The sequence below is a fragment of the Capra hircus genome, chromosome 29 (assembly GCF_001704415.2).
Source record: "Capra hircus breed San Clemente chromosome 29, ASM170441v1, whole genome shotgun sequence".
Lineage (NCBI taxonomy): Eukaryota > Metazoa > Chordata > Mammalia > Artiodactyla > Bovidae > Capra > Capra hircus.
Window position 1 is genome coordinate 42,114,382 of NC_030836.1, and position 21,888 is coordinate 42,136,269.

At 49.4% G+C, this 21,888-nt stretch overlaps 1 protein-coding gene across 1 annotated transcript; it reads left to right on the forward strand.

Annotated features, from left to right (window-relative positions):
- Positions 9,990-19,533, forward strand: LOC102175469 (galectin-12). The gene is made up of 9 exons (XM_018043600.1): positions 9,990-10,312; positions 11,954-12,042; positions 12,139-12,352; positions 13,357-13,476; positions 14,401-14,439; positions 15,028-15,054; positions 15,670-15,758; positions 18,003-18,153; positions 18,641-19,533. The coding sequence occupies exons 1-9, from the start codon at positions 10,244-10,246 to the stop codon at positions 18,785-18,787; spliced, it is 945 nt and encodes a 314-aa protein (XP_017899089.1). The 5' UTR covers positions 9,990-10,243; the 3' UTR covers positions 18,788-19,533.

Consider the following 21,888-nt stretch of genomic DNA (forward strand, 5'->3'; position numbering starts at 1 on the left):
TGGACAGATAATCTTTTATATGCTTTAAATTAAATTATATACACGTTATATATATATATGTACATATATGTATACACACAAAAAAATAATAATAATGGGATACGTATCGTTTTGAAACGATGACAAAGTTACCACCCATGAATGCACCATCCAGGGTTTCCCACCTGGCATCAGTGGTTAAAGAATCTGCCTGCCAATGCAGGAGATGCAAGAGACGCGGGTTCAGTCCTTGGGTTGGGAAGATCCCCTGGAGTAGGAAATGGCAACCCGCTCCAGTATTCTTGCCTGGAAAATTCCACGGACAGAGGATCCTGCCGGGTTACAATCCTCGGGGCTGCAGAGAGTCAGACACTGCTGAGCGACTAAGCGGCAGCAGCAGTACACCATCGTTGGTAAGAACGCTGCAACACAGCGATGCCTGGCACAGATGTTCCTCCTGCCTGCGTGCTCTTCCCTATCCTGTCTCCCGGCCTTCTCCTCACCCCCGCCCCCCGCCCCAGAGGTTACCTCCCTCCTGTCTATCATGCTCTTTGCTTTATAAAACATTGTTTAAATCTCTTCTTTGATTTCCTAACACGCTGTTTCATTTTGCTTATTTGAAGCTCATAGCGCAATTTAATCACGCTGTATCATCTGCACTCTGCTTCTTTTAAAGTTGTCTCTGTAATGCATTCACATTGCTATACAAATCTGTAATTTGCTTTCCTTGCTGGAAAATATTCCATTCTGTGACTAGACCCCAATTTATTGATCTGCTGATGAAACTACTTGGGGTTTTTAAATTTCTATTTGGATTTAGAAAAATATTGAAAACAACCCAAACTGTGTCCTGGTGTATGCATGCAAGAGAATCTATAGGATTTAATAGCTAGCAAGATATAAAAATATTCAACTTTACAGTAGAACACTAAAACATTTTCACTTCCAACAGCAGTGGGTAAGAATTCTTGTTGATTTACACCTTTGCAAACACATCGTACTATCTTAATTTTTCCAGGTGAGCGGATATAAAATAGTATTTCACTGAAGTTTTCATTTGCACATAACTGATCACTAATAGGGCTTCCCTGGTGGCACAGACGGTAAAGCCTCTGCCTGCAATGCAGGAGACCTGGGTTTGATCCCTGGGTTGGGAAGATCTCCTGGAGAAGGGAATGGCAACCCATTCCTGTATTTTTGCCTGGGGAATCCCATGGACAGAGGAGCCTAGCAGCCTATAATCCTGTGCTGTGTGTAGTCGCCCAGTCATGTCTGACTCTTTACCACTGTAGACTGCCAAACTCCTCTGTCTATGGACATTCTTTAGGTAAGAATACTGGAGTGAATTGCCGGCCCTCCTCCAGAGGATCTTCCCAACCTAGGGATCAAATCCAGGTCTCCTGCACTGCTGGCAGATTCTTTACCATTTAAGCCACCAAGGAAGCCGAGGCTATAGTCCATGGGGTCTCAAAGACTTTTATATATCTGAGCAACTAAGCACAATCACTAATAACATCGAGATCTTTACATATATTTATTAGCCATTTAGACTTTCTCTTTTAAATGTGCCTGTTTGTGTCTTCTGCCCATTTGTCTTTGGAGTTGCGCTCTTACTAATGTGTAGGTATTGTTTATATATTCTCGATATTCATCTTTAGCTAGTCATATTTGTTTGTACACATTTTCTTCCAGTTCCTGGCTTGTCTTTTTACTCTCTTTATGAAATCTTTTGAAGAGAAATTATGGACTTTAAGGAAGCAGAATTTACCAATTTTTTTCTTTTGAGGCCAGCTCCCTGTGTCTTTTCATGAAGTCTTACTTTGCCCTGAATTCAGAAAAATATTTGTCTACATTTTTTTGTAAAAGTTTTAACATGTTCATTTTCATTCTGTCAATCTGGAATTGATTTTTGTGTGCATGTGAGGCAGAGATCCAATGTGTGTTTCCCTCATATCATTTATCTCAGCATCACTTACTGGTACTTTCTCCCTTCCTCCCAACCCCACCCCCACCCCCGACTCTCATGATGGGCAAGGCTACCTCTGTCACATGTCAGGTTTTCGTGAATGAGCAGGAATATTGTTGGCTCTTATTCTACTCCACAGGCAAATGTGTTTGTCTTTGTGCTACTACTGTTAAGGGAAACACACTGACTGAAACCTCCCACCCTGGCCAGCTGCTGCTGCTGCTGCTAAGTCGCTTCAGTCGTGTCCGACTCTGTGCAACCCCATAGACGGCAGCCCGCCAGGCTCCCCCATCCCTGGGATTCTCCAGGCAAGAACACTAGAGTGGGTTGCCATTGCTTTCTCCATAGTAACCATTTGTGTGAGTTATTTTATGACAGGAGGTCCTGGCAAGGAACACAGAACTAACAAACCATCACCAATGGGAGGAATCTGGGAAAGGTCAAAAGAAGACACCATGTGTTCTACCACCTCCCAGAATCCCTCTCACTGGCATCCATCTTGGCTAAGCAATGCATGACCCACCAGGAAGGACCCTGAGTCAGAGTGACTGGCCAGAGAAAACCCGGAAACTAATCCCATCACCATAAAATTGGAAACTGCAAGCCACATGGCAGAGCAGGTCTCCTGGGTTCCCTTACCCTACCTCTCTGCCTGGAAGTCCCTTCCCAATAAAGCCTCTTGCTTTGTCAGTATGTGTGTCTCCTTGGACAATCCATTTCTGAGTGTTAATCAAGAGCCCACTCACTCTTAGACCCTGGAAGGGATCCAACGATCTTATCATATGATCTTAATTACTGTACCTTTATGATAAATCTTAACATATGGATATTTTCAGTTCAGTTCAGTTCAGTTTTGGAGAAGGAAATGGCAACCCCCTCCAGTACTCTTGCCTGGAGAATCCCATGGAGGGAGGAGCCTGGTAGGCTACAGTCCATGGGGTCGCAAAAGTCGGACTTTACTTTTACTTTACTTTTACTTCAGTTCAGTTTCTCAGTCGTGTCTGACTCTTTTCGACACCATGAATCGCAGCACGTCAGGCCTCCTTGTCCATCACCAACTCCCAGAGTTCACTCAGACTCATGACCATTGAGTCAATGATGCCACCCAGCCATCTCATCCTCTGTCGTCCCCTTCTCCTCCTGCCCCCAATCCCTCCCAGCATCAGAGTCTTTTCCAGTAAGTCAACTCTTCGCATGAGGCCAAAGTACTGGAGTTTCAGCTTTAGCATCATTCCCTCCAAAGAAATCCCAGGGCTGATCTCCTTCAGAATGGACTGGTTGGATCTCCTTGCAGTCCAAGGGACTCTCAAGAGTCTTCTCCAGCACCACATTTCAAAAGCATCAATTCTTCCACGCTCAGCTGTCTTCACAGTCCAACTCTCACATCCATACATGACTACTGGAAAAACCATAGCCTTGACTAGATGGACCTTTATTGGCCAAGTAATGTCTCTGCTTTTGAATATGCTATCTAGGTTGTTCATAACTTTCCTTCCAAGGAGTAAGCATCTTTTAATTTCATGGCTGCAGTCACCATCTGCAGTGATTTTGGAGCTCTCCAAAATAAAGTCTGACACTGTTTCCACTGTTTCCCCATCTATTTCCTATGAAGTGATGAGACCAGATGCCATGATCTTAGATTTCTGAATGTTGAGCTTCAAGCCAAATTTTTCACTCTCCACTTTCACTTTCATCAAGAGGCTTTTTAGTTCTTCTTCACTTTCTGCAATAAGGGTGGTGTCATCTGCATATCTGAGGTTTTTGATATTTTTCCTGGCAATGTTGATTCCAGCTTGTGTTTCTTCCAGTCCAGCGTTTCTCATGATGTACTCTGCATATAAGTTAAATAAGCAGGGTGACAATATACAGCCTTGACATACTCCTTTTCCTATTTGGAACCAGTCTGTTGTTCCATGTCCAGTTCCTACTGTTGCTTCCTGACCTGCATACAGATTTCTCAAGAGGCAGGTCAGGTGGTCTGGTATTCCCATCTCTTTCAGAATTTCCCACAGTTTATTGTGATCCACACAGTCAAAGGCTTTGGCATAGTCAAGAAAGCAGAAGTAGATGTTTTTCTGAAACTCTCTTGCTTTTTCCATGATCCAGCGGATGTTGGCAATTTGATCTCTGGTTCCTCTGCCTTTTCTAAAACCAGCTTGAACATCTGGAAGTTCATGGTTCACATATTGCTGAAGCCTGGCTTGGAGAATTTTGAGCATTACTTTACTAGCGTGTGAGATGAATGCAATTGTGCGGTAGTTGGAACATTCTTTGGGATTGCCTTTCTTTGGGATTAGAATGAAAACTGACCTTTTCCAGTCCTGTGGCCACTGCTGAGTTTTCCAAGTTTGCTGCCATATTGAGTGCAGCACTTTCACTGCATCATCTTTCAGGATTTGAAATAGCTCCACTGGAATTCCATCACCTCCACTAGCTTTGTTCGTGGTGATGCTTTCTAAGGCCCACTTGACTTCACATTCCAGAATGTCTGGCTCTAGGTCAGTGATCACACCATCATGATTATCTGGGTCGTGAAGATCTTTTTTGTACAGTTCTTCTGTGCATTTTTGCCACCTCTTCTTAATATCTTCTGCTTCTGTTAGGTCCATACTATTTCAGTCCTTTATCAAGCCCATCTTTGCATGAAATGTTCCCTTGGTATCTCTAGTTTTCTTAAAGAAATCGCTAGTCTTTCCCACTCTGTTGTTGCCTCTATTTCTTGCATTGATCACTTTCTTATCTCTTCTTGCTATTCTTTGGAACTCTGCATTCAGATGCTTATATCTTTCCTTTTCCCCTTTGCTTTTTGCTTCTCTTCTTTTCACAGCTATTTGTAAGGCCTCCTCAGACAGCCATTTTGGGTTTTTTTACATTTCTTTTCCATGGGGATGGTCTTGATCCCTGTCTCCTGTACAATGTCACGAACCTCCATCCATAATTCACCAGACACTCTATCTATCAGATCCAGCCCCTTAAATCTATTTCTCACTTCCACTGTATAATCATAATGGATTTGGTTTAGGTCATACCTGAATGGTCTAGTGGTTTTCCCTACTTTCTTCAATTTAAGTCTGAATTTGGCAATAAGGAGTTCATAATCTGAGCCACAGTCAGCTCCTGGTCTTGTTTTTTATTGACTGTATAGAGTTCTGTATTTTAGTTCTTCCCTTTTTTTAAAACCCCAAATTCACATTAGTAATGTTACTGTTATTACATTATATATATATGCTTAGATTTGCCTATACATTTGCCACTCCATTTGTTTTTCATTCCTTCTTGCATCGCAAACCTTCCCTCTGAAGTCATCTTTCTTCTTCCTAAAATATAGCCTATATATTTATATTTATATATAGCTCCTATAGGAAACATCTGTGGGTGATTAACTCCTGGCTTGCTCCAGACGCTTGCTCCTTGGAACAAAAGCTATGACCAACCTAGTCAGCATATTAAAAAGCAGAGACATTACTTTGCCAAAAAAAGGTCCATCTAGTCAAAGCTGTGGTTTTTCCAGTAGTCATATATGGATGTGGACCATAAAGAATGCTGAGCACCAAAGAATTGATGCTTTTGAACTGTGGTGTTGGAGAAGACTCTTGAGAGTCCCTTGGACTGCAAGCAGATCAAACCAATCAATCCTATAGGAAATCAGTCCTGAATATTCATTGGAAGGACTGATGCTGAAGCTGAAACTCCAATACTTTGGCCACCTGATGCGAAGAACTGACTCATTGGAAAAGACCCTGATGCTGGGAAAGATTGAAGGCAGGAGGAGAAGGGGATGGCAGAAGATGAGATGGTTGGATGGCATCATCGACTCAATGGACATGAGTTTGAGCAAGCTCCGGGAGTTGGTGATGGACAGGGAGTCCTGGCATGCTGCAGTCCAGAGAGTAGGACATGACTAAGCAACTGATAGTGCCCAGATGAGGACCTCAGAGGTCCTGGGGCATCACATGGAGAAGCAAGAGCCACAGGGCTGTTCAGGCAGCCAGGCGGGTTGGGAGGGCTGCGGGAGGACAGGCCCCTGCCTCTGAAAGGGCCCAAAGGGAGACCCAGGTGCCTCTCTGAGGGGCTCCTCCATGACAGACAGTGCTGGAGTAAAAGAACTTTGTCTGTTCTATTTCTACACTACTTCTACTGAGGCCCCCAGCACCAGAACTGCCCAGAGCTAGAAGGAGTGCCTGTGGGCCCCCATGGCTCTCCTCCCCCACCCCCACATTCCCCAGCCAGAGGAGTTTCCACCTCCCCTCCCATTCAGGGCACTGCAGTGGGAAGGTGCCCACAGGAGCAGACTGTGCTTCTGCTCTTCCAGGCCATTAAGCCTTGCATGTCTCCCCCAGAAAATAGGATAGGAGAGCAAAGGCTGTGCACTGATTGAGTTGTGGTTGGGGATTTTTGGATTCTTTGTTTGGTTGGTTCAGTAAGATACACATCAAAATATTAATAACAAGAAATGTCATGGTAGCCTACTGAGCCTATGAGTGTTGCTTGTCCTTTTCCCAATTTTTTGATATTTCTATCCATCTCTTTGAGGGTGGGGGGAAGAGAAATAAAAACAGCTGGCTTTGTCCCATTGGTTCTCCCCTCCAAGTATATGTCTTCTCTCTCCAATCAGACTGGAGGCACCCTGACAGCAAGATTGATTGCTGATCCCTTTAATGAATGCAGCATCCAGTTATTAAAAAAATTTGCTGCAGTCACTAAAACTCACTTACAGGGCAGCACAGCCACCAAAAAAAATTGAAACTGTTTACTCAAGAGTATACAAACCTGCTTTCAGACGATAGCACCTTCATTCCTTCAAACACACTAATTGAACATCCCCTGTGTCCAGGCTCCCCCTAAACTGATTCTTATACCCCCACTGCCTCCAAAATGATCTTGGCTGGAATTAACCAGCTTCCCACCCCCTCCAGATTATACCTCAGTCTTCCCTGTTTTCCCAGAATTTTCCCAATCATTTGATTCAAGATGTTGGAGTCCCTTTTGGAGTCTTTTTTCCTTGTCTCCCTTATCCAGCCAGCTGTCAGGTTCTGTCAATTTTTCTTGCCTTGTCAATTCTTCTATCCTGCCACTATGTTTTAGGATGATGCAAAACTGGTTCCGAGAGAAAACGGATCCATGCACATTTTCAGCGACCTAGAAGGGAATCAGATAGAAGGAAGGGATGGAGACATAGACCCAAGTAGGTTAATCTATGCAGTAGCCCCTCCCTGGGCCCAGAGAGTTATACCTAATCGGGAGCAGTGAAAGAGGCTGCTAGGTCAACGAATGGGGGAAAGTGCGGCACCTTGAGATCCCCGAGCATGGATTATGTTTCCCAAACTATTAATTGGTAATCAACAAATATTGATTTTCTTTTTTAAATGCCTCAGTTACAATCTGTAGCTAGTTAGAAGAGTATGTGGGCTATTTTGCAGTTGGGCCATGATTCCACACCTGCTAAGGGAGAGATAGAGAAGAAGGCAGAGACAGGACAGGAGTTATAAGCCGCCACCTGTCACAGTCACCCAGTCTATATCTTGAGCACTTTCCCTGTGTCAGGCATTTGCTTGGTACTCAGGTTGTAAGAATAAATCTGCCCTCGTGGAACTTACAGGCGAGGAGTGGGGGGACTAAGAGACAGACATTAAACAATTCTTCAATACATAATGACAAGCTATGATAAATGCTCTGAGGAAAACGTACAGGATGGAGGGCATGGGGGTGGGGTGGGAGAATGCCAGTCTGTGGCAGGGGAACCCCACCTGCCAGCGTCAGGTCACCCTCAGCCCTTTCCTGAACCTCTCCCACAAGTGCCCCCTCACTCTGGCTCAGGAAGAGAAATTTACTCCACCGCCCCATGCCACCCCTGGACAGACTAAGACCTTGTCTTACTCTGGAGCCTCTCAGATCAGATCCAGCAAGTCTGGATGCGTGCTTTAAACCAACCAGGTCCCCATCTGCCACCAGCTGTCAAAAGTTGGAGTCATCGGAAAAGAGAAATGACATGCACCAGCCCCCTTTCTTCGGCTGTCTCCTCCCTGCAGGCCCTCAGCAGCCTCCACTCCTGACTGTTGCAAAGAGAAACAGTTATAGCCACCTGGGGTTTCAGAACCGCTCTCCTGTTTCGGGCTGAATTGTGTCCGCCACCCCCAAATCATCTGTTGAGTCCTGACCCCATGTATGGCTTCCCTGCTGGCTCAGTGGGAAAGAATCCGCCTGCCAATGGAGGAGATGAAGCTTCAGCCCTGGGTTGGGAAGATCCCCTGGAGAAGGAAATGGCATCTCACTCCAGCATTCCTGCCTGGGAAATTCCATGAACAGAGGAGCCCCGTGGGCTACAGTCCATGGGGTCACCAAGGGCCGGGCACAACTTAGCTTCTAAACAACAAAACCACAGTATGTAGAATGTGAGGCGCGTTCTGTTTGGAGATAAGGCCTTTGAAAGGAAAAGGAAGGTAAAATGAGGTCAAGTGGGTGGACCCTAATCCAACATGACCGGTCTCCCTACCAGAAAAGATGAGGATGCAAACCAAGGAGAAAAACAACCCTGCTGACAGCTTGATCTGGGCTTCTAGCCTCCAGAACCCTGAGAAAATAAACATGTGTTCTTGCAGCCGCCCAGCCCACGGTGTTTTCTTATGCGGGCCCTAGCTCTCCATTCAGGGAGGAGGCACTGAGGCTGGACAGGGTGTGGGGGAGAGGCACCACTTGGGCACCGCCCTGGGGTGCAGGGCTCCCCATCCCTGCCCAGCTGGTTTCTCTACCTTTGGTTTCCGACCCCCTGCTGTGTATATAGATTATTCTTCCTGAACGCACCTCAGATCCAATTTCCCCACACAGAACACCTTCCGCCACCCAGCTCCCCCTACCCAGCAGGGTCTGAGCAAACAGCCTGGTTCTGTACCTGGAGCCCTGCGGGTTAGGATCTAAGTCAGTGTTTCTCAAACATTAAAATATTGATTCCTGGGCTCTTTCACCCCAATATCTCTGGGGTAGGGCTCAAAAGTTTATATGTTTAGATCTTCCAGACCCAGGGATTGAGCCTGAGTCTCCTGCATTGCAAGCAGATTCTTTGCCATCTGAGCCACCAGGGAAGCCCAATAAGTTCCCAGGAGGTACTGATGCAGCCTCTTTCCCCGGGACCCCCCAAGGACTCACCCCTCAGAGCAGCTGCTTCCTTTCCTCTCCCCACCCCGCGCCCTTGAGCCTTTGCCCAGCTTCATCCTGCCAGGAATTCTCTGCTGCCAAGTCGACATGGTGGTCAGATCCTAGGGCTTCCCAACTCAGGATAAAGTTGAGAGGTTGTGCTGCTTCTTAAAGGAAAAGGCTTATTGGACTCTGAACCAGAACTGGAATGGTTCCAGTCCCAAGGATCAGTTGTTGTTGTTCAGTTGCTAAGTCGTGTTTGACTTTGCGACCCCATGGACTGTAGCCCACTGGGCTCCTCTGTCCATGGGATTCTCCAGGCAAAAATGCTGGGAGTGGGTTGCTATTTCCTTCTCCACCAGAGGAGAATAGGGTAGCTTAAAAGAAACACACAGAAATCTAGACCAACTCCCGGATACAGACCTCCCTGCAAGACAAAAGACAGGCTACTGTGATCACCTTTTCTATATGTAATCGATCAAAAGGAGCGCCAGCAAGGGTAAGTGACTTGTCCTGGGGAACAGCACGTTATAGCAGAGGCTGAGCAAGAACCCAGGTCTCCTTTGGTGTAGCTGTGTGCTCCCCTCTGCTCACCTGCCTTTTCTGGGCCAAAGAGGGTCTCCTCTCACCCTGCCTGTTCTTACCTCTCTCCATCCCACTTCCTTGTGACCCAGCTGGGCCCTGGCATTTCCAGCCATTGCTGAAATGGAGCCCCAGAGGACTATAAAACTTGCCAAAAGGAGAAGAGTGGGGAAAGCGGCAGAAAAGGAGGGAGAGAGGTAGAAACCTTTTGTGGGGAGGGAAGGGGAAGCCCCCCATTGGTGGCCAGGAAGTTGGGGGCGGAGCTTCTCCTGGGACCTGCCCACATGTACCACCAACTCTGCCTCTGACCCCTGGAGGGTTCCGGCTGCCGCCCCGGAAACCACAACCCCCTGCTGGCTTCTAAGGAACCAGCTTCTGGCTTCCCTCTGCAACAGGCTGCGTGCTTCAGACCCTGAGGTTAGTTACTGCAGGCTTCGCACCCCTCGACCTGGACTTCTGCTGACACCCAATCCAGTCGGTGGGGCTGGAGCTGGGGTGGGGCACTGGGGGTAGACAGCGGACCCTGCCCGGTGTAGGTGAGACTGACAGCGGGGAGAGCTGCCCCAGGCGCCCCACCCCACCCTCATGTCACCTGGAGAGAAACTGGACCCGCTTCCTGACACTTTCATCCTGCAGCCGCCAGTCTTCCACCCGGTGAGCAGCCGCTCAGGTCTGGAACCTCCTGGGTCTCAGGGCTCCCCCTTCCAGCTGGGCCCGGTCTCCCAGGTTGGCAGGGGGCTGGAGAGGCCCTGAGTCATGGACCCTGATTCCCCAGCCCCTGCCCATGGCACTTGGAAGGCCCTCCTGAACTTAAAGTGACTGACAGCTCATTCCCACCTGCTTATCAAAGAGCTGGTGAGGTGACTGCATTTTAAAAGCAGTAGAGCCTGAAGACAGTGCTGTCTCCTATTCCACAGTGGGTGGCTAAGAGGGCCTGGGGGGAGTGCGTAGTTTCGCTGGGGGACCCTGATCACTTAGGAAGGGCAGTCTCATCTCCAGCCTGGGAGTCGGGTCAGAACCTCCCAGTCAGTCAGGTTTCCTGGACTCCTGCTTTGGCCCAGTGCCCTGCAGATTTCCTGAAGCCTGACAGTGCATTATAGAAGATCAAACTCCCAGGAGACCCACCTTCCCACTAATGAGCACTAATTATCACTTTCTCTTTACTTGGTCCTCTCCTCTCAGGAGAACAGCTTCAGCTCAGTTAATTACAGGCCAAGCCCAGAGCTTGGGAAGTGGGAGGGACTGGCATGCTGAGCCCAGCTAAGCTGTGGGTGCTCTGATAGCCGGGGCCTCCCGATCCTCCCCAGGTTCGAGGGGCCCCTTGCTTTGCAAGCTGCAGGCTCCCACCTGGAAGGCAGAGCTATTGGGTCTCAGCTCGTCTCGGCAGTTTGGGCTTCTGAAAGCTGCCGGGAGTTGGAGAACACTGGGTGAGAGCCCATCTTGTGACGCTGCCCAGTGTGTACCTGGGCAAATTCACGTTTATTCTGCAGACACCCCTTTAGAGCCCACTCTGTGCCAGGCCAGGCACTGAGCCTGTAGAAGCTAAAGACAGGACTTTGGCTTTGAGGGGCTTGTGCCTCCCAGCCATAGGGCTCCGTCTAAGGCAGTCGGCCAAGGGCCTAACTAGCCATGGCGGCAGAGAGCACAGTGAGGGAAGGGATAATTCAGGCACCAAAGTGGATGACCCTTGGAGAAGCAATCAGAGCCTGGGAAGTCAAGTCAGATTTCACAAGGTAGAGGGAGGGCTGAGGAAACAGTCCCAGAAAGGGCCAGAAGCGGTAAAAGTGTGCGTCGTCTTTTAGGAATACCAGGGGCAAAGGCGAGCTGAGAAGGTAGACTGCGTCACTATCAGGCATCTATGCCAGGATCTGTGCTCAGATCCCAGCTTGTCCATCCCTCTGCCTCCCAATTCCCAGGCTCTGGCCTATAAGCAGTCCTTGGGGAGTCTGGACACCAGGCTGCTGGAGGCCAGGGTGGCAGGCAGGGGACTGAAAACCTCAGTGGGGTCACTACTGTGCCCTAGAAGCTGAGAGGAGGGCTGGGCTGGTGTTCCAAGGGGGCAGTGGAGCTGAATCTGGCTTCCCCTGTGCAGTGTGGCCTGGGTGTTGTGAAGGTCCAAGAAAGGAGAGGAAATGAAAGAATATTTCAGAGAAAACTTATTTTTCCCCATCAAGACTTTTTCTGTTTGGGGTGGGACAGTTATCTTGCTCTTCTTCCTTCCCTATCCCACCCCCAACACAGGGGTCCCTAGGCCCTATCTCCAACCTGATATGGATGAGTTTCTTCTTTGTTCAGGTAATTCCTTATGTCACAACAATTTTTGGTGGCCTGCGAGCAGGCAAGATGGTCATGCTCCAGGGAGCGGTCCCTCTAAATGCACGCAGGTAAGGGGAGTGCTCCACGGGGCTTCCTCCCTGCCTTCAGGGTCTCTGGGAGACTCTGACCAGAGGTGCCCTTTGAAAGCCTCACCGCCCCCCCAGGTTCCAGGTGGACTTCCAGTGCGGCTGCAGCCTGCACCCCCGGCCAGATATCGCCATCCACTTCAACCCTCGCTTCCACACCACCAAACCTCACGTCATCTGCAACACCCTGTACCGTGGGCGCTGGCAAGTTGAGGCCCGGTGGCCCCACGTGGCCCTGCAGAGAGGGGCCAGCTTCCTCCTCCTGTTTCTCTTTGGAAATGAGGAAATGAAGGTGAGCAGGAGGGGACACCAGGGCTTCCCAGGTAGCGTTCGTGGTAAAGAACCTGCCTGCCAACGCAGGAGATGCAAGAGACGACCCCTGGGTCGGGAAAATCCCCTGGAGGACATGGCAACCCACTCCACTATTCTTGCCTGGAGAATTCCATAGACAGGAGCCTGGAGGGCTGCAGTCCATAGGGTTGCAAAGAGTCGGACACGACTGAAGCGACTTAGCACGCACGGGAGGGGACATCACGGAGTCCAGAACTCGTGTCCTTCTGCTTCCCTTTCCTTCAGCCATTCCCCTTGTCACTGTGTTAAGGGGTATTTGGAGGGATGGAGCACAGAGTCCAGTACTCAGAGGACCAAGGAGCTGCCAAGCCCGGTTCCAAGCTGCTCTAGGCTCACCTGCCCCGGCACACATGGTGGTATTCAGCAGACGCCATGGTGCTGCCGCTGTCACCGGGGGCGTCTAGAGAGCGCCGCAGATGCCGGGCGCTGTTCTCAGCTCACTGACTCCTCACAACCACCCATGAGGAAGGAAGTGTCATTCTCCCCCTCACACAGAAGAGTGGGGAGGGAAGGGAGAGAGAAACCTGGCCTCAGGGCTTTCACTGCTGATGCGAACTCCTGCCAGAAGGATCTTCAGACTTCTCCAGGGTGGAGGGAGCTGGTGCCAGCCAGCACTGCAGGAGGAACAGTGGTCCCAGAGCCCCTGAGGCTCCTCGCCTGTGGATGGGGCAGGCGGAGGGCTGCTGCGGCTGCTGGCAGGTCAGCTGAGAGGCTAAAGGGGGCCAGTGTGGTGTGTCAGGGGCCAGGCGGGGCATTGAACGTGCTCTGCCTGCAAGTTCCACAACCTTGGGGAGGCTACTTAAGTTCCCCCAAGCCTTGGGCACCTGTCTGTAAAACGTACTTGCCTCCCAGAGGTGGTGTGAAGTTAAAAGAGGACAATTCCAGTAAGAGACTCAGTGGGCGTCTGGCACATCAGTATGGTCTCAGCCTCGTCTGTCTCTCCAGGTGAGTGTAAATGGACAGCACTTCCTCCACTACCGCTACCGGCTCCCGCTGTCTCGGGTAGACACCCTGGGCATATTTGGCGACATCTCGGTGACGGCTGTTGGATTCCTGAACATCAACGTAAGTTCCTCTGGGGCCAAGGCCTGGGTGGCAGCAGCCTCTGACTTCCCCTGATGCCTGGACAAGCCTGGGACCCCCTTCCATCCCAGACAAGTCCTGACACCAATTAGAGCCAAGGTGGAGGGCATCCATCCAGGTGTTGGACATGGCGGGGGTGAGGGACAAGGTGACCGCAGAAGAGGGGCCCAAGAGCCTGGGGCACTCTGTCCTGGACGTGAAAGTGAACTTCGCTGAGTTATGTCTGACTGTTTGCGAGCCCATGGACTGTAGCCTGCCAGGCTGTTCGGTCCATGGAGTTCTCCAGGCAAGAATACTGGAATGGGAAACTGTTCCTTTATCCAAGGGATCATCCCAGCTCAGGATTCAAGCCCAGGTCTTCCACATTGCAGGCAGATTCTTTACCATCTGAGCCACCAGGGAAGCCCATGAATACTGGAATGGATAGCCTATCCCTTCTCCAGGGGATCTTCCCGACCCAGGAATCAAACCAGGGTCCCTTACATTGCAGGCAGATTCTTTACCAACTGAGCTGCCAGCTGAGCTCTCCTGGGCGTGGAGTCTGGTCAATGTGGAGCAGTGGCCAGAAGGCAAATGACTTGGAGTCTTGGAGCTGTGGGACCCAAACATAGCACTGGCTGTATCATTCCCAGCTGAGGAGCTGATTTAAAAGTGCAGATTTCTGGGACCCACCACCAGAGATCCTGATTTAGTAAGTCAGAGGTAGGGCCCAGGAATCAGCTGGATCAACATGCCAGGTTTAAGAAGCCCTGACAAAGCCTCTGGGGAGAGGAGGAGCTACCAAGGCCACAGCCGGCCTCTGCCCTCCTTCCCAGGCACAGCAAGGCAGGCAGGAGGCAAATCAATAAAGCTCTAGACTTGCAGCTGTCCTGAATCCTGCCTGTTGCTTTTTCTCTCTCCCGACAGCCATTTGCAGAGGGTGGCAGCGAGTACCCGGTTGGACACGTGAGTCTGGGGAGCTGGGTTAGCCTTTGCTGTCCCAGCCATCCCAGCTGAGCCAGCACCCCGCCCTCTGACCCCAGCGGGACCTGCCACTCGCTGGACTGGTGCTCCCGTTGCACAAGGCCCAGCTGCCCCCTCCCTCACTGCACAGTCACCATGGTTACAGCTGGCCCTGTCTCAGCCCGTGGGAGCCTGGATTTGCCTCTCCCTGGTGCCAGGGCCAGCTAGGGAGGACGGATGGGGTGGGCTGACTTCCTGGAGGGGGCAGGGCCCAGCCCTTCTACCAGATCCATCTCAGATGGAGCTTCAGCAGCCCTGCAAGGTAGCAGGTTGGCCTGCGGGGCAGAAGGGTGATGAGACCCAGGGACTCAGCCAGGGTCACACAGTGAGTGAATGACAGACTCTCCATCTAGTTCTTCCCCGTTATTCCAGAGCCAGTGTCCACCTGAATTCAAGAGGGCCCCACTGCAGGGCCATTTTCCTGTATTATCTCTGAGAGAAGCAAACCCCCGGTATCCCCAGCTTTTAAGGATCCCTTTTCTTGAGCGAGCACCACGTGGCCTCCATGTCCCCTCTTTCTTTCCTTGACAGCCCTTCCTGCTGAGGAGCCCGGAGCTGGTGAGTGACCTCTGCTCCTGCGTCTGGTGGAGGGACAGTCCCTCACCTGCTCTATCAGGGCTGGGAGGGCGCCCCCACCTGGCGGGACATGGCCCCCAGCACCAAGATTTCCCCTTGAATTGCAAGTTGTGGGTGAATGGGCAACTTCGGCCTGAAGCTCCAGGTTCATTTTACCTATTCTCCACTTATTCAGCACACGATTTTCTGATAGTTGTCCCTGCTAGGCCCAGCACCGGGCTGTAGGGTGGAGGTACATATCAGCTCCACCTCTCCAGCCGTTTACAGGCTGGTGGGGAGGCAGACCAAGGACTGAGCCATTCCTATTTGGAGCATAGCATTAGGGGCTCACAGCACAGGGGGCAGGCGAAGAGATGGGGAGGCCAGGGAGAGCAGAGTACAGGAGGCCGGCCTGCAGTAGGTGTATAGTAACTGAGCAGAGCTGTTTCCTCCTGGCTGCAGGCGCAGAGGCAGAGATTTACCTGCCTCGGGGCTCCCTGGCCCCTAAGGACAGCCCAGGAAGCAGCTCCTCGGGGCAGTAGCCCTCCCCAACCCCCTCTGTGAGATCCCCCCCCACCCCCGACCCTCGCCTCTCAGTCATCTCCGGTGTTCCTTCAGGAGGTGCCCTGCTCGCATGCCCTTTCCCAGGGTCTCTGGCCTGGACAGGTCATCATAGTGCGGGGACTGGTCTTACCGGAGCCAAAGGAGTAAGTACGCAGAATTGGGGGTGGGAGTGGGGGACAGGACGCATCTGTGCCAGGCACGAGCTTCAGAAGCATCACCTCTTCAATCTCCAGCACTACTGCTTAGTCCCTGCCTTCCCGGTGAGGAGACAGAGGAGCGGAGAGCAGAAGTAAGTTGCCCAAGGTCACAGAGCCTGTGCAAGTCTGACCTGGGATTGGTTCCAGGGCTCAGGCGGCTTTGTGGCACCAGCAGCTCCAATTCTGGGAGTGTCTTCCCTGCCTGAACGTGTGGTCAGGCCAGCCAGCCTCTCACCACAGGTCCCACATGCAGCCTCGGGAAAGTTCCTTTAAAGACACAGGCTGGGACTTCCACGGCAGCCCAGTGGTTAGGACTCTGCGCTTGCAGTGAAGGGGCATAGGTTTGCTCCCTGGTCAGGAAACTAAGATTCCCTCATGCCTCTCAGCCAAAAAAATAAAAACTAGAGAATAAAAGTGTACAACTCGAGAAGTCGCAAACAGATGAGAGGACCTGATCTCCCACAGTGCCCTGGTTTAGGAAACACTGCCAGGGGAGCCCAGAAAGGAGGCCCCGCGCTGGGAGGTGGGGACTTAGAGGAACTCTAGTCAATGGATGCTGCCTGACTTCTCCCACAGGGGGCGCTACTACTTCATTCCTCAAATATGCAGGCTCCAGTAAGACAAGTATCTTTCTTTTCTTTCCTTCTTCCTCATCATCCTTCCTTCTCTCCTTCTCTCCTTCTTTCCTTCTTTCTGGAACTGCACTGGATCTCATGACGTTTCCGGGCCCGATTTCCTGGGTTTCACTTCTGTCGCATGCGTGCGTGCTAAGTCGCTTCAGTCGTGTCCGATTCTGTGCAACCCTATGGACTGTAGCCTGCCAGACTTCCCTGTCCATGGAATTCTCCAGGCAATAACACTGGAGTGGGTCATCATTTCTTTCTCCAGGGGATCTTCCCGACCCAGGAGTCAAACTCAAATCTCTTCTGTCTCCTGCATTGGTAGGTGGGTTCTTTACCACTAGCGCCACCTGGGAAGCCCTTGACTTCTATTGAGGACACTTCAAATCTGAGCAGCTTCACGGCAGTGACCTTTCCTTTCTGTGCCTTAGTTTCCTTGTGTGTAAAAGGGGGTAAAAACAGTCCAGCTTTAGGGATTATGCCAGGCATATAGCAAGTGGTCCACAAATGTGGTGGAGGAGCAGGGGAGTAAGGAAAATGCCATGTATTTTCCCTGGCCTATCCCCTTCTGTTTTGTTCTTCTTTTTTAAGTCACTGACCTGATTAAACCCTTGCCCTGCACGCTCATGATCAGGTCTGTGAATTCTAGGCAGGCTTGCAGCACAGCCCTCGGCAGCATGGGCCTCAAAAACCAGGCCCGACTGGGTTGGATTCCTGGTTTTGCCTTTTATAAACTGCGGTCTTAGGCAAGCCACTCCACCCCTCTGAGCCCTGAGTTCCCCCATAGGAAAAAAAGGAGAAAGATAATCCCACCTGAACAGGGAAGATGAAAAAGTTTCCAGTGAACAAAAGAACCCCCGCTCAGTCCCAAACTTGGAGACAGGAAGCCAGATCTTAGCTCAGAGTCACATGGTTATTAGTAGTTGACACACAGATCGTTTTACTGTTCTCTCTCAAGGGCCATGAATTCACATGTCCTCAGAGGCCAGGCAGGTCATGTAAACAGTGAGGCACCAGGTTGGGAATGTGGTGAAGTGGAAAGAATATTTCTATAGATCTTCTGATGCCAGATCTTCTGAATTTTTTTTAAAAAAGAAGCCAAAAGTTTCGAACACTTTCTCAGTTTTCGAAAATGGTAACACTTTAAAGTTGAACAATACTGGGGACCAGCCAGAACATTTCTTTAGGTTAGGTCAGCCCTGGGCCACCGACCTCAAGGCTTAGCACAGCTGCTGCTGCTGCTAAGTCGCGTCAGTCATGTCCGACTCTGTGCGACCCCATAGACAGCAGCCCACCAGGTTCCCCCGTCCCTGGGATTCTCCAGGCAAGAACACTGGAGTGGGTTGCCATTTCCTTCTCCAAATGCATGAAAGTGAAAAGTGAAAGTGAAGTCGCTCAGTCGTGTCTGACTCTTAGCAACCCCAGGGACTGCAGCCTACCAGGCTCCTCCGTCCATGGGGTTGTCCAGGCAAGAGTACTGGAGTGGGGTACCATCGCCTTCTCTGCTTAGCACAGCACCTGGTGTTTACTTAGCAAGCCCACAAGCACCTTCTCCAACCCCTTCCCACAGTTTCACGCTCAGTCTGCGAGACGAGGCCGCCCATGTTCCAGTGATGCTCAGGGCGTCCTTTGCAGACAGAACTCTGGCCTGGGTCTCCCGCTGGGGCCGGAAGAAGCTGATCTTGGCCCCTTTCCTCTTCTACCCCCAGCGATTCTTCGAGGTGGGTCAGAGTCCAGATCCCTGGTCCCTCTGGGGTGGAGCGCAGAGCTGCACTCCCATCCGGGAGAGCGGGGGTACGTCCAGGAAGTGGGGGTGCAGTTTGTGGAGCCAGAGCCACTAGAAGAGAGGAAATCAGTGGGGCTGATCTCACACCCTGAAACACCAATGTAATTAATCAAAGTGGGCCCTGGTCTCAGCATTATTTAAAAGCCCTGCTAATGGCTCCAATGCAGCTGAGGTTGAGACCACTTCTCCAGGGGAAGCAACCCCTGTTACAGATGGTGAAACGGAGGCCAAGTCCTGGGCAGATCCTTGTGGAAGGGCTGATGACAACCTGGGCCCCTCCGTCATCCCGTCTTTTTCTCTACTGGGTGCCCCGTGGGTCCATTCCTTGTGTCCTTTGATGGAAGGAGAAGCCACTGGGTGGGGCATCAGGCAGGCAGGGGAGGGTCTGGAAGCCTGCAGCACCCCGTGCCCTTCTGCACCAGGTGCTGCTCCTGTGCCAGGAGGGAGGCCTGAAGCTGGCACTCAACGGGCAGGGCGTGGGGGCCACCAGCCTGGGCCAGCAGGTCCTGGAGCAGCTACGGGAGCTGCGAATCAGTGGCAGCGTCCAGCTCTACTGTGTCCACTACTGAGGAGGGAGCCAGAGGGTCCAGCCAACGAGGACCTGCCTATACCGAGGGCCCCACCAGCTGACCCCACTCTCCTCCCCTTGTTAAAAGTGTCCCCACGATGTCAGGCCTGGCTCACCTCCGGAACCAGGAGCCTGAGTCTGCAGATGCTTTGGGCCCCACAGCAGAAGGTGGGCACAAGAATGTGAAGGCTCCAGAAACTCTGCAGCTCCCTCTTCTGAGAGCCTGGGATTTGGCTCTGCCGTCATTCAGGGCCCTCTAAAAGGAGGTAGATACTCCAAATGAAGCCTAACAAGGGCACCCCAAAGTACAGCAGCTTTAAAAATTGAGATATTTATTTCCTTCTCACATAAACAGAAAATGGTTCAGGTCAGTGGGTAAGTTTGCTCCCTGTGGACCTTCTGGGTCATCCCACCAACCCCAGAGCATCAGCATCACCTGCGTGGCTGAAGCATGGTCACCACTGAATCTAGATTTCAACCACTGAGAAGGCAAATAGAGAGCATGGACAAGGGCCCCCTGATGTCGTAAGCCCAGGCCTGGGATTGGCACACGCTATTTGCTCTCACGTCTCATTGGCAAATACTCAGTTACACGGCCACACTGTCTACAAGGGAGGCCGGAAGTGTTCTGTGAGATGACCATGTGCCTGGTCACAGGTCCACAACTGTGATTCCTGGTATATTTGATATTATTTGTATGATCTTATTTTGTGTGTTCTACTTACTATTGCTATTTTGTCCTTATATTTTCAGCTTTTATACTTACTATTGGATTGATGACGTCTCGTTTATCACCCTTCCATTTTTTTCTTAAGCTAATTTGGAAGGTATGAATTCCATTTTATATACTTCTAGTGGCTATCCATACTTTTTATTTTATTTTTGAATTAACATGTAACATTGACTTTCCAGGATGGGTAAAATTCTAGATTTGTGTGATGACCACCAATACAATCAAGATATATAACTCCCATCATTCCAAAAAATTCCTTGGTGTTGCTTCTGTGTAATCATACCTTCTCCATCCCCTCCTTTAACCCCCAGCAACTCACTGATCTGCTCTCCATTACTGAATTTTGCATTTTGAGAATATCCTATAAATGGAATCAGGTAGGATGTGACCCTTTGAAACTGGTTTGTTTCAACCAGCAGTACCTTTGGGTACTGATCAAGTTGCTGTGTGGTAACACTGAGCCATTTCTATTTATTATTAACACTCAGTATGATTCTGTTGTACCGCCATATATCTGTTGACCCACTGAAAACATTTGAGTGGTTTTCAGTTTTGACAGTTATGAATAGAGCTGCTAAAAACATTTGCATACAAGTCTTTGTATGAATGTAACTTTTCATTTCTCTTGGTTTAATACTTACCAGTGGGCTTGATGGATTATGTGGTAAATGCATGTTTAATTTTATAAGAAACTGCCAAACTATTTTCCAGAGTTATTTCAGAGTAGCTTTGGGAATTTCACATTTCCACCAGCAGTCTATGAAATTTCCAGTTGTTCAGCATGCTCATCAATACTTGTTATTGTCTGGATTTTTTATGTTAGCCATTCTTGATATGTAGAGATATCTCATTGTGGCTTTAGTTTGTATTTCCCTAGCAGCTAAAGCAAAGAAGGCAATGGCACCCCACTCCAGTACTCTTGCCTTGAAAATCCCATGGACGGAGGAGCCTGGAAGGCTATAGTGCATGGGGTCACTAAGACTCGGACATGACTGAGCGACTTCACTTTCACTTTTCACTTTCATGCATTGGAGAAGGAAATGGCAGCCCACTCCATGTTCTTGCCTGGAGAACCCTGGGGATGGGGGCACCTGGTGGGCTGCCATCTATGGGTTCGCACAGAGTCGGACACGACTGACGTGACTTAGCAGCACCAGCAGCAGCAGCTAAAGATATTGAGCATCTTTTCATGTGCTAATTTTCCATCTGTGTATTCTCTCAGAAGTGCTGTCCCCTTCTTTATTTTCTGGAATTTTGTAAAATTTGGGACTTTCTTTAAACTGTTCATGAAATTTCCTGGGGAAGCTATCTAGACCTGGATATTTCCATTTGGAAGATTTTCTAATTAAAAATTCAATTCCTTTAATAGGACATAGGAATAGACTGTGTATTTTATATTGGGTTGGTTTTGTTAGTTTGCTTTTCAAGAAATTGGTCCATTTAATCTAGATTCCATATATATGCATGACTATGCAGTATTTGATTTGCTCTTTCTGACTACTTTACTCTGTATAACAGGTTCTAGATTCATCCACCTCACTACAACTGACTCAAATTCGTTCCTTCTCATGGCTGAGTAATATTCCATTGTCCATATGTGCCCTATCTTCTTTATCCATTCATCTATCGATGAATATCTAGGTTGCTTCCATGTCTTGGCTATTATAAATGGTGCTGCAATGAACACTGGGGTGCATGTGTCGTTTTGAATTGTGGTTTTCTCACAGCATATGCTCAGTAGTGGGGTTGTTGGGTCATATGGTAATTTATTCCTAATTTGGTAAGGAATCTTCATACTGTTCTCCATAGTGGCTGTACCAATCTACATTTAATCTTAGTCATCAAATGTAATACATATGTAGAGTGCATAATATGATTTTCTTATCTCTTCAATGTCTGTGGGGTCTTTAGTGAAAACCCTTCTTTCATTTCTGATATTGGTCATTTGAATCTTTTTCCCTTTTTTTCTTTGTCAGTATCACTAGAGTTTTACCAATTTAATTGGTATTTTCAGAAAAATAGGTTTGACCCTATTGATTTTCTCTGCTGTTTTCTGTTTCCAACTTTATAGATTTCTGCCCTTATCTTTTTTATTTCCTTCTTTTTACTTGCTTTGGTTTATTTTGCTCTTTTTTTCTATTTCTTCAGTTGAAAGCTCAGAGTACTTATTTTAAACTTTTCTTCTTTTAGGTATAAGCATTTAAGATAATACATTTTTTCTCAGCACTTTACCTATACCACACAAATTTTGGTATTTTGTGTTCGCATTTTTGTTCATTTTAAAATATTTGCTGGGGTGATCCTAAGATGGCAGAGGAGTAGGACGGGGAGACCACTTTCTCCCCCACAAATTCATCAAAAGAACATTC